Here is a 12,500-nt window from a genome sequence, read left to right as displayed (position 1 = left end):
ACGTCAGCTTCTGTAACGTGTGTCCCTCGATTATGACATGAGGTTAAAGACGGCTTGTCCGTGTCTGACAGAGGGGGACGGAGACGTCTTGTCTCTGGACTGAAGTGGGACCGCGAGGTCGTCTTTGCTGCGTCTCTCCCGAGCTCCCAGTATCCTGATCTCTTCACTCTAGATCTCCCACCTCAACATCACGGCTCCAAGAATTTAGCGTTGGCATGGAAACAGTGGTTGCAGCATGGCACTTGTTGGGAAGTTGTTATGGTAACAAGCCCTTTCAGTGGCGTGTGATATCTGATGGTAGCTGCTTGTTTGTTGGGGCTGGATAACACTCACAGTTTTGGTTGGCATGGTTACGATGATGGTCGGCAGGTTTTTGTTGTTGGGATGGAGTGGGTTGATTGTATCTCATACTCACACACACACACACTCACTCTCTCTCTCTCTCTCTCTCTCTCTCTCTCACACACACACACACACACACACACACACACACACACACACACACACACACACACACACACACTCTCTGGCCCAGATCTCTGTGCTGTCTGCGCTGTTGTCTCTGATGAGGCAGGACGCTGAGGGGGGCGTTTGGCACAATGCTGTTCTCCAGGGGGGACATCAGGGGGCGTTATTATAAAGCCCAGCGGACGTCTCCTGGCTCAGCGGCAAACTCAGCTTCCCACTGTCTGTCTCCTCTCCCTCTCTCCCTCACTGGTCTCTCCACCACTTCATCCCTCTCTCTCTCAGTTCAGTTCAGTAAGCATTATTATCATGGCCATATGCAGTAACAATTTTGCCAAAGCTAAACTTAAAACATGAACGAACTTTTGCAATTAAGGAAATTAAGAATTCTCTCTCTCTCTCTCTCTCCCTCCCTCTCCCCCTGTACTTTGAGAATCTCTGACCAAAGGCAAGCCTGAAGGAAGCTCCCACTGGCACAAAGACGTGTGTGTGTGTGTGTGTGTGTGTGTGTGTGTTTATAGTGTACATTTACTCCCAAATACACAAGCTTGCCTAGAACAGCAGGCTTGTGTACATTCTCTCCCGTAACCGTGGTGATGCGTGTACCGGCTGTGTCCACAGACACGATGGACTCTTACTTCCTGAACAGATCTGCTCTGGCTGTCTCACGTATGTCCCTGTCTCACGTATGTCCCTGTCTCACGTATGTCTCTGTCTCACGTATGTCTCACGTATGTCTCTGTCTCACGTATGTCTCACGTATGTCCCTGTCTCACGTATGTCCCTGTCTCACGTATGTCCCTGTCTCACGTATGTCTCACGCATGTCCCTGTCTCACGTATGTCTCTGTCTCACGTATGTCTGTCTATATATGTCCCTGTCATTTCGGTAGTCATGCTCATAACCTGCTGAAATGATTCTGTCTGCGTGTTGAACATGTTCTTGTTCTCGTTTTGCGTGTGGGGAACCGACCTCAGAGGTCATGGTGGGGCATCTTACTCGATCGTGAACGGTGAACTCTAGTGGGACGTTAGCAGGCAAGCGAGGTGCGAGACAGGCACTGTGTGTGTGTGTGTGTGTGTGTGTGTGTGTGTGTGTGTGTGAGAGATAAGAGGGAGCATGTCCACAAAATCCTGTCAATTTTAGGGATTGTGAAGAGGGTGTGTGTTTGTTGAACATGAATCGTGGTTCTGTGACAAATTTGCACACATTTTTATTTACACACTTATAGGCATGTATAAACATTTTTTCCACGCTGCCTTCTCCCTCCACAGGGAGAATGGAGAGAGAGAAAGACACTCGGGGGTGTGCAGGGAAAGTGAGAGACCTCCACAGGGAGGGGAAGAGAGATGCGTCCAGGAAGAGAGAGATACTGAAAAGAGAGGAAGGGAGAGACGAACGCAGAAAGAGAGACCTACAGGGAAGTGAGAGATTGGGGGTTGGAGCATCAGATCTGGGGTGAGTTTAAAATGTTCGTTTCTCCTCTTGCAGTGATTCCGGACACGCTTACCGTGACGTCGTCCGCCCAGTCCCTGTCAAAGGTGGAAGGAGAGGCCCTCCAGCTGAGCTGCGAGGTCACGCACCAGACCACCCAGCACACCCACCTGGCCGTGGGCTGGTACCTGCGTCCGCCCGAGGACCCCAGCACCCAGCCACGTGACCTCGTCACCCTGTCCCGCGAGTTCGTGCTGAGGCCCGGCGGACCGTACCGCCAGCGTCTGGCGTCCGGAGACCTCCGCCTGGACAAGACCAGCTCCTCCACATACCGCTTCACCATCTACAGGCTGCAGCCCGGCGACCAGGGCCAGCTCTACTGTGAGGCCTCCGAGTGGATTCAGGACCCAGACCGCTCCTGGTACGCCATGACACGCAAGCAGTCCGACAAGACCACTGTCAAAGTCCAGCCCACAGGTAAGTGGACACTGGAACAGTCTGAGATATGCGGGGACTGTCTGACTAACATACGTACACACAATAGCCTACATACATACCCACATACACGTCGTGCCCACTTGCCAAATCCCAGTTGGGTGTGAGGCACATTTTCTCCTGACGCACGTTCACATCTCCCAGTCCTGATTACTTGGGCGTACCACTATAACATATATTGTTACGTTATCCATGTGTTATTAGATGAAGTTCCACACATTCAACAAACTAAGAGTGTTAACTGTTATTGTGGACCCTGCAGCAGTGGAAGTCATGGCAATAATTCACTACAAAATTACCTCCGATATATAATCTCAGCCATCAGTGTTACCCAGGGCTAAACAGGCAAGCGAGCACACAGTAGCTAGCGTAATTATTTTTAAAATAATTTCTCTCCTCTACAGTTCAGTCTTGCCCGGTTGGTATTGGTCGCTCTGTTAGGATGCGTTCGGTTGCCAGTCCGGTGTTGTACTGACCCAGGTTGGTTGGCACACACACAGGTTCTGGCCGTCTGTGGCTGGGGTGTTTCTGTCAGAAATAAACGTCCTCCTCTCCGCTCCTCTGAGCACTTCCTGTGTTTAGCTCATAACTTCCTCATAACACCAGTGGGCGTGGCTCTTGCAAGAAAACAGTGGCACACCTCGGCAAAGGTAGTCGTCATGTTGTGGGCGGAGATATGCAGATGAGGTATGGTATAATGCTAATGACTCAGTCGGAGTGGTTGGTTTCCGCCCGTTTGTGATGTAGGCCCTGCCTGGCTTTGCCGTCGTTTTTTATGTGATATTGCCCCGTTATGTGATATTGCCCCCTGCCCCCAGGGGCTGGGGTGTCACTGATCCGGGGCTGTTGCTTATAGCTTCGCTGCCCTGTTTCTCCTGGTTTTTTCAGAGATGTTTGGTTCAGTCCACATTGCTATTTGAGAAGCTGCTCGTCTGAGTCACTGGAGCCTGTGAAGAAATGATCACTGACTCCACAGGGATTGAAGGTCAAAACCCTTCGGTCTCATCATCAGATGTGCACGTGTCCGATGTTGGCGCCTGGTACGGCATGGTGTCATGGGCTGAGGAACTGTCTCCGTGGGGTGCAGTTGGCTGTGAGATCTTCAGCTGGACCCATTCAGTGAAGGACGCGTCCACCTTTCCCATATTCACCTGCTGCCTAATCCATTTCGCTCCAGCTGTAGACAGCTGAACTTCAGCAGTGTGCAGTAGCTGTGGGAGCTGAGTGATTCCCGTTCTCACTTAGCTTCCACAGCTACTGCACACGGACCGTTGGGAAACCAGGATAAGGGTGTAGAGAATCGGAGACCAAGCAGGGGGTGCGGAGCCGCCATTACTCGGTCTCCACTCTCCCTTTCCGGACCGAAAGTTCAGCCCGACGCGTGGGACACGTCGATGGGAAGGCTGGATGTCTTTGGTAAGGGTGTCGAAGCTGGAGGGTCTCCCACCACAGCGGGTCTCTTGTGCGTTAGAAGCAGGGCACCATGACCCCACGGCCAGACGAGCACCGTGACCTCTGGGACGCGCGGGCAGAAGGCCGCGGAGCTGCGCATGGGAGCTGGGCTGCGCGGTCAGGGTGTCGGCCCTGACTCGAGTGATGTCGCCCGAGGTCGTGCCAGTCTTACGGGTTTAACGCGCCGACCTTTGACCTGACCTTTGAGCCGACCTTTGAGGAACAAGCATGCTTTGAGCAGCTGGTGCACAGAGCTGTGTTGTGCGGCGTGAGGACCGAGGTGACGCTGTCCCACCGAACAGCTCACGTCTGAACTGGGCCTCAGGGGGGCGCGGATGTGTAAACATTCCTTTAATTAGCTGATGATTAATTCATGGAGACACACACGTGCGGTTTTCAAAGGGCCCCTAAAAGTGACTTTTTCTTCCTCTAAGGTAGCAGGGAAAGCCTGCCTCCAGTGGTCTCTCACTGGCTTTGTGTGGCACACACACACACACACACACACACCACTCAGCTGGCGAGGTCTTGATCAGGTGGGTCACGTGACTGCTGACATCATTACTGTAGTCACAGACTTCCTCCACTTTAGTGTTTACTGACAATGGAAGTGAAACTGTGTTGAGAGTAGGAAACGTTCATATCTGTGTAATATTGCGAAGAAACAGCCTGTAGGGCGATGGTTTTAAATATTTATGTACATAATGTTTCATCTTAGTAAGAGCCAACCTGTCGTTGTCCTTAATATGATAATCTTGCACTTCGCTGTTAGTCTTTGAAGTGAAGCATGTGATCTTTAACTCGGGGTTTTTCTAATTGATTGGTTCCTTCGTGCGAGTGTTGCGTCCCGGGGATGGCGTGCCGCCGCCGGTTCGGTCGTTAGCAGCGTTCATGCCGAGGACGTCTCGTCCGTCTGAACCTTCTGCCTGGAGTTTAGGAGATCTTCATTACAGACGCGTCCTACTGCGTCCAAGCCCTGCTCCCAAGAGTCTCCCCGAGACACTCGTCCCCGCCAGCCTGTTTGTGTTCACTGTGTGTGTGTGAAACGTGTCATGTGTTCTACTGCACATGTCTGTCGGCGGCCCACGACCTACAAACAGCTAAAGGGGAGACTGTCCTGATTTGTTTGCTTGTGTTTTTCTATTAGGGGCATATCGTGTAGGACATTATTATGTAAATAAGTGCTCTTGTAACTTTGAGCTGCTAATTGGACAGCAGACAGTTAGTTCTTCTTCTGAGAATGAGGGATAATTACTGGAGCTTCACATGAACACGAACATCCACTATCTGTGTTCTCCCTTCACAGATAAACTAAAAACTCAGCCTGGTACAGTGCTAAACCCTCTGTCTCTCTCTCTCCTTCTCTCTCTCTCTCTCCTTCTCTCTCTCTCTCTCCTTCTCTCTGCCTCCCTCTCTTAGATCGCGATTTTAGTATCCAGGTGACCACGGACCGCCGGGCCTACACGGCAGGTGAGCCGCTGGAGCTTCGCTGCTCCATCGACGCCCAGAACGTGGCCGAGCGCTACTTCTCGGTGTCGTGGGTCTTCAGCAGCTCGCCTGTGGCCGTGGTGGGGCCCAGTGCCGTGCCAGTCATCGGGGCCAACTACGTGGAGCGTGAGGCCGCTGGCCTGCTGGCCGTGCGGAAGGAGAGCACCTCTGTGCACCTGCTCCGGCTCCAGCGCCTCCAGCCCGACGACACGGGCAAGTACATCTGCAGGGTGACGGAGCGTGAGAAGACACCCACGGGGGAGTTCATCGACCGTAGCAAGAGGTCTCGCAACGTCCAAATCACCGTCAGCCCCCTGAGTAAGCAGTGCTGGTGTGGTCACGGGAGCTTTCCGAAGCGCACACACACGCACACGCACACACCCCCACACACACGCACACACTCACACACACACACACACACACTCGCACACACACACACACCCACACACACGCACGCACTCGCGTACACACACACGCGCGCACACACACACACACACACACACACACACACACACTCACACACACACAGAAAACCGGCTGACAGATTGGAGTTGGGGGTCTTGTTTCCCCCCCTGCTAAACAGCAGCTGTAGCACCAACCACACAGAGAGAAAGAACATGTTTAACACACTAGTGAGCAGACAGGTGCGGGAGGGAGAGATGGAGAGAGAGAGAGAGAGGGAGGAGCACACTGAGGAAGCACACCTCCGTCTGTGCTGGCTATGTGTGCGTCTACTCCACCTCACATCGGCACAGAGGAGGAGACATGACCAGGCGTCTTTCGTCTTTTTTGTGGGGATTTTGTTCCTGTGCGTGTGCGTGTGTGCGCGTGTGTGTGCGTGTGTGTGTAGAATCCCCCGTGGAGAACAGCAAGCTTTGATCCGCACTGGGAGTCTGGAGAGAGGACGCAAGATGTGGGTGCGCAATGCCCACTTTAGGGAGCGTCCACCAACGGCACAGCCACAGCCTTAGGGAGCGTCCACCAACGCCACAGCCCTTTGTTGGCCCATCTCATCGTCTTTTTTCACAAGAGACTTTTAGTTTAGCAGGAAAAGCTCTCCTGTAAGGAACTGTAGGGTTCCCTGGGTTTAGACTTAAATGGAGTACAACTTTTGGTAGCTGTGTATTGGAGATACAAATGCAGTAATGAGCACATAAACATTCATTCAAAAAATGTTCTCATTTGAAATGCATTTTTTTCCAGATTCATGACCTAAACCAGCAACCTTGAGTGCTAATTTAGGCTGGAAGGGTTCAGGACTCCCGCCCCCCTCTAACTGTGTTCTTTCCCTCTCAGGCAGCAACGTCAGTGTGTCGTTGTCCACCGACTCGTCCGAGGTCATGGAGGGTGAGCGTGTCCTCCTGATCTGCTCCGTCAGCTCCACGCTGGGTGCCCTGTCCATCCTTTGGCAGTGGACCAACCGAGACGGCACCGGCGTCGCCGTGGACATAGCGTCCGTGGACCGCGATGGCACAGCGCACCCGGGTCCCGCCTACCTGGAGCGCCACAGCTACGGGCACGTGCACATGGAACGGGTGCGCTCCGACGCCTTCACCTTGGCCCTCCGCGACGCCTTCCCCGCTGACGAGGGCCAGTACCGCTGCAGCGCCACCTCCTGGCTGCAGGGAGGAGGTGCGCCCGACGGCTCATGGCAGCCAATCGGGGAGGGCTCTGCCACCAGGGTCATCACCGTCAAGTCCGTCGGTAAGAGCCAACATGAGATGTAGAACGCCCCGTGGGAGGAGCGTGTGATTGGCTGCTGCCTCACCAAACACAACACAGAGATGCGCACACACACACACATACACACACACACATGTCTTCTCTTCTCTCCCAACGTCTCCTTGGCTCGTCCTCCCATGTGCTGAGACTCGTGAGTCCAGGGTTCTGAGCTTTATGTCCAGAAAGTAGTGAATGAATCAGATGAGTCAGGTGTGTGTGTGTGTGTGTGTGTGTGTGTGTGAAGGTGTGTATATCTGTGCCGCTGTGTGTGTATGCTTGTGTGACTGTGTGCATGTTTGGGGGTGTGTGTGTGTGTGCGTGTGTGTGTGTCTCTGTACCTGTGTATGTACATGTTTGTGTGTGTATTTCAGAAAGACAAATTTTGTTTGTCAGTCTTTGTGTGTGTGTGAGTGTGTGTGTGTGTGTGTGTGTGTGTTCCTCTCACACACACCCTCCGTTCCGCTCTTCCTGTAATGAGCTCTGATTAGAGAGTGCTGAGTGTCTCAGACAGCTGTGGTGTCACCAGACTCACACAGAGCCACATTCCTACTGAAGGATCTGTGTCATGTCTGCATGCACCACACCCCACTACTCCCCCCCACACCCCACTACTCCCCCCCACACCCCACTACTCCCCACCCCCCACACCCCACTACTCCCCACCCCCCCACACCCCACTACTCTCCCCCACACCCCACTACTCCCCACCCCCCCACACCCCACTACTCCCCACCCCCCCACACCCCACTACTCCCCACCCCCCAAAGCCCACTAATCCCCACCCCCCCACACCCCACTACTCCCCCCCACACCCCACTACTCCCCCCCACACCCCACTACTCCCCACCCCCCCACACCCCACTACTCCCCACCACACCCCACTACTCCCCACCACACCCCACTACTCCCCACCCCCCACAGCCCACTAATCCCCACCCCCCCACACCCCACTACTCCCCACCTCCCCACACCCCACTAATCCCCACCCCCCCCACACCCCACTACTCCCCACCCCCCACACCCCACTACTCCCCACCCCCCACAGCCCACTAATCCCCACCCCCCACACCCCACTACTCCCCACCCCCCCACACCCCACTACTCCCCACCCCCCCACACCCCACTACTCCCCACCCCCCACAGCCCACTAATCCCCACCCCCCCACACCCCACTACTCCCCCCCACACCCCACTACTCCCCACCCCCCACACCCCACTACTCCCCACCCCCCCACACCCCACTACTCCCCACCACACCCCACTACTCCCCACCACACCCCACTACTCCCCCCCACACCCCACTACTCCCCACCACACCCCACTACTCCCCACCCCCCACAGCCCACTAATCCCCACCCCCCCACACCCCACTACTCCCCACCTCCCCACACCCCACTAATCCCCACCCCCCCCACACCCCACTACTCCTCACCCCCCCACACCCCACTACTCCCCACCCCCCACAGCCCACTAATCCCCACCCCCCCACACCCCACTACTCCCCACCCCCACACCCCACTACTCCCCACCCCCCACAGCCCACTAATCCCCACCCCCCCCACACCCCACTACTCCCCACCCCCCCCACACCCCACTACTCCCCACCCCCCCACAGCCCACTACTCCCCACCCCCCACACCCCACTACTCCCCACCCCCCCACACCCCACTACTCCCCCCCACACCCCACTACTCCCCCCCACACCCCACTACTCCCCACCCCCCCACACCCCACTACTCCCCACCACACCCCACTACTCCCCACCCCCCCACACCCCACTACTCCCCACCCCCCACAGCCCACTAATCCCCACCCCCCCCACACCCCACTACTCCCCACCCCCCCCACACCCCACTACTCCCCACCCCCCCACAGCCCACTACTCCCCACCCCCCACACCCCACTACTCCCCACCCCCCCACACTCCACTACTCCCCACCCCCCACACCCCACTACTCCCCACCCCCCCACACCCCACTACTCCCCACCCCCCACAGCCCACTACTCCCCACCCACCACACCCCACTACTCCCCACCCCCCACAGCCCACTAATCCCCACCCCCCCCACAGCCCACTACTCCCCACCCCCCCCACAGCCCACTACTCCCCACCCACCACACCCCACTACTCCCCACCCCCCCACAGCCCACTACTCCCCACCCCCCCACACTCCACTACTCCCCACCCCCCCACACTCCACTACTCCCCACCCCCCCACAGCCCACTACTCCCCACCCCCCCACACCCCACTACTTCCCACCCCCCACAGCCCACTAATCCCCACCCCCCCCACACCCCACTACTCCCCACCCCCCCCACAGCCCACTACTCCCCACCCCCCACAGCCCACTACTCCCCACCCCCCCACAGCCCACTACTCCCCACCCCCCCACAGCCCACTACTCCCCACCCCCCCACAGCCCACTACTCCCCACCCCCCCACAGCCCACTACTCCCCACCCCCCCACACCCCACTACTCCCCACCCCACCAAACCCTTGGTGTAATTAAAGGACATTAAAGACCTTCCAAATGAAGTTAGACTGCACAGTTGTTGCTGTCCCTCTAGAGCAGGGGTGTCCACGCCTGTCCTGGGCTCTAGAGCAGGGGTGTCCACGCCTGTCCTGGGCTCTAGAGCAGGGGTGTCCACGCCTGTCCTGGGCTCTAGAGCAGGGGTGTCCACGCGCGGTGGTGTGCCCTGTGACGGCAGCACAGTAATCCCACTCTTCCTCTCCCACAGAGTCGTCTTTCTTCGTGTCGGCGTCTTCGCGCACGCCGAGCGTGACCTTCGGAGACTCCTTTGACCTGCAATGCCTGGTGAAGGCGCGCCCGAGCCCTAGCGTGCCTGCCTCCGTCACGTGGCGCTTCCAGCCGGCGGAGGGCGGCGGAGGGGAGCCGCGTGACGTGGTGACGGTGACCCACGAGGGCACGCTGCGCTGGGGGGAGAGCGCCCTGGGCGCTGGGGCGCGCACCTCCGTGGAGCGCACGGCCAACACCACCAACTTCCGGCTGAGCGTGGGCGGGGCCGGCCGGAGGCAGGCAGGCACGTACCAGTGCTCAGCGGCACTGCACCGCAGGAACTACGATGGCACGTGGCGGACAGTCGCCAACCGCACCTCCAACCTACTGGGCATCAGTGTGGTGCAGCCAGGTGGGTTCTGTGATGGCACCCCTGCTGGTGGGAGGGGAGAATGACAGCTTCCTGTTTACTGCGAGGTCTATGGGAGCACAGGCATGGGAACGGTTCGTGGCAGTCTCTACAAAATGTGTGTCTCCTCATACAGTAATGCAGTGTGTCCTAGTTTCACTCCTGGAGTCTTATTGTGTGTGTGTGTGTGTGTGTGTGTGTGTGTGTGTGTGTGTGTGTGTGTGTACTAGGACCAGTGCTCTTAATGGGTGCGCGTAGACGAAGGATGGGTGGGATGGGTTAACGCTACTCACCCCAGCCCCAGCACCCCCCACTGAGAGAAGCAATTAGAGGGGAGAGAGAATGAGAGCGAGCGAGAGAGAGAGAGAGAGAGAGAGAGAGAGAGAGAGGAAAGAGAAGGATTAGAGGGAAAAGGAGTTCATTAAATGCTCTCTATCTCTCTCAAGCAAGACAAGACTGTCATAAAAACCACACCCTCACACACACACACACACACACTCACCCACCCACACACACACATACCCTCACACACACACCCCCACACCCTCAAACACACACCCTCAAACACACCCTCACACCCACACCCTCACACCCACACACACACACCCTCAAACAAACACACACTCACACCCTCACACACACACCCTCTCACACACACACATACAGCCTCTCTCACACACGTGCACGCATGTAGGCACACCCTCTCTCTTACACACAGACACACACGCACGCATGTATGCACACACACGTGCACGCTCACACACTTTTTTTTCAGAGTAAACAGTTCAGTTGATCTAACTCACAATCTGCATAAACATTTCACTGTTGTATTAAAATCAGGATCAACAACCATCTTAACCATCTTACGTTCCTCACAAGGTCTGTCCTTCCACTACGTGTGTATGTTAACTGTGCGTGTGTGTATACGTATGTAGGCGTTACTCTGGCTAGCTGAAGCTCTTGGTGTCTTGGCAAGCTTGTGTTTCTGTAAGGTTCAGAATTGCCCCTGGCCTGTTCCTCAGATGTTCTTTAGCTGTTCCTCTGCTGTTGCTTTGCTGTTCCTCTGCCCCCTCGGCTGTTCCTCAGCTGTTGCTCTGCTGTTCCTCTGCCCCTCAGCTGTTCTTCTGCTTCGTCCCACTTAGCTGTTCCTCAGCTGTTCCTCTGCTGTTCCTCTGCCCCTCAGCTGTTCCTCTGCTTCGTCCCACTTAGCTGTTCCACAGCTGTTCCTCTGCCCCTCAGCTGTTCTTCTGCTTCGTCCCACTTAGCTGTTCCTCAGCTGTTCCTCTGCCCCTCAGCTGTTCCTCTGCTTCGTCCCACTAAGCTGTTCCTCTGCTGTTCCTCTGCTGTTCCTCTGCCCCTCAGCTGTTCTTCTGCTTCGTCCCACTTAGCTGTTCCTCTGCCCTCAGCTTTAGTATTCAGGATCACCACTATGACTCATTCATCAGCAGCACAGTTCTTCCTGCCTGGTTCATCTGCTGGCTGCCTGTGTATGTTTGGCATGTCTGCTTCTGGGCCCTGCGTGGTGGTCAGTGGTCAGGTGTCAGTTTGTGTGTGTGTGTTGAGGTCAGGTGTCGGTTTGTGTGTGTGTGTGGTGGTCAGGTGTCGGTTTGTGTGTGTGTGGTAGTCAGGTGTCGGTTTGTGTTAAGGGCTCTGACCCAGAACACGAGTAGCGCAACAGACCTGTTCTCTGCCCTGTCAACACACACACACACACACACACACACACACACACACACACACACACACACACACACACACACACACACAAACTCAAAGATTCATACTAACACATACACTTACACTCATTCATTCATACTAACACACACCCAAACACACACATTTAGACATTCATACTAACAAACACACACTTTCACACACTACTCATTTTTACTCACTATTCCTCAGAAAATGTGTTTTTATAATGAACAGCAATCTGTTTTAAATGTGCTAAAATTTGGTAAAATTGAAGGGCAATGACACTGGAATCTATTGGACTTTTAGAGCTGTGTGTTAAAGGCCCCATATGTGTGTGTTAAAGGCCCTATATGTGTTAAAGGTTCTTTGTTTGTTTGTTTTTAAAAATCGCTTTATGACTGTTACAATTTTTATGAATCAGTTACAAGTATTAAAGTCATGAGCCAGCATCACTTTAAATTCATGTTTTTGTTGTTGTTGTTGTTGTTGTTGTTATTGGTGGTGGTGGTTGTTTATTTTGTCTTGTGTTGTTTTGAGTAAGTTTTGTAATAAAATCCAAACTTTAGGAGAAAAGACGGAAAGTATATCTAAATGACAACATTCA

General features: G+C 55.1%; 1 protein-coding gene across 2 annotated transcripts in view; it reads left to right on the top strand.

The window, feature by feature from the left end:
- igsf3 (immunoglobulin superfamily, member 3) overlaps positions 1 to 12,500 on the top strand; it is a 74,603-nt gene that overhangs the window by 36,725 nt on the left and 25,378 nt on the right. For both annotated transcript variants that reach the window (XM_035522888.2, XM_081720553.1), the window contains exons 3-6: positions 1,957 to 2,376; positions 5,263 to 5,649; positions 6,628 to 7,035; positions 9,794 to 10,204. In XM_035522888.2, coding sequence (XP_035378781.1) covers positions 1,957 to 2,376; positions 5,263 to 5,649; positions 6,628 to 7,035; positions 9,794 to 10,204 — 1,626 coding nt within the window. The remainder of the gene's footprint in view (positions 1 to 1,956; positions 2,377 to 5,262; positions 5,650 to 6,627; positions 7,036 to 9,793; positions 10,205 to 12,500) is intronic.

Source organism: Electrophorus electricus, chromosome 9, assembly GCF_041902795.1.
Source record: "Electrophorus electricus isolate QZ-2024a chromosome 9, ASM4190279v1, whole genome shotgun sequence".
Lineage (NCBI taxonomy): Eukaryota > Metazoa > Chordata > Actinopteri > Gymnotiformes > Gymnotidae > Electrophorus > Electrophorus electricus.
This window is presented reverse-complemented; position numbering and strand designations above follow the sequence as displayed.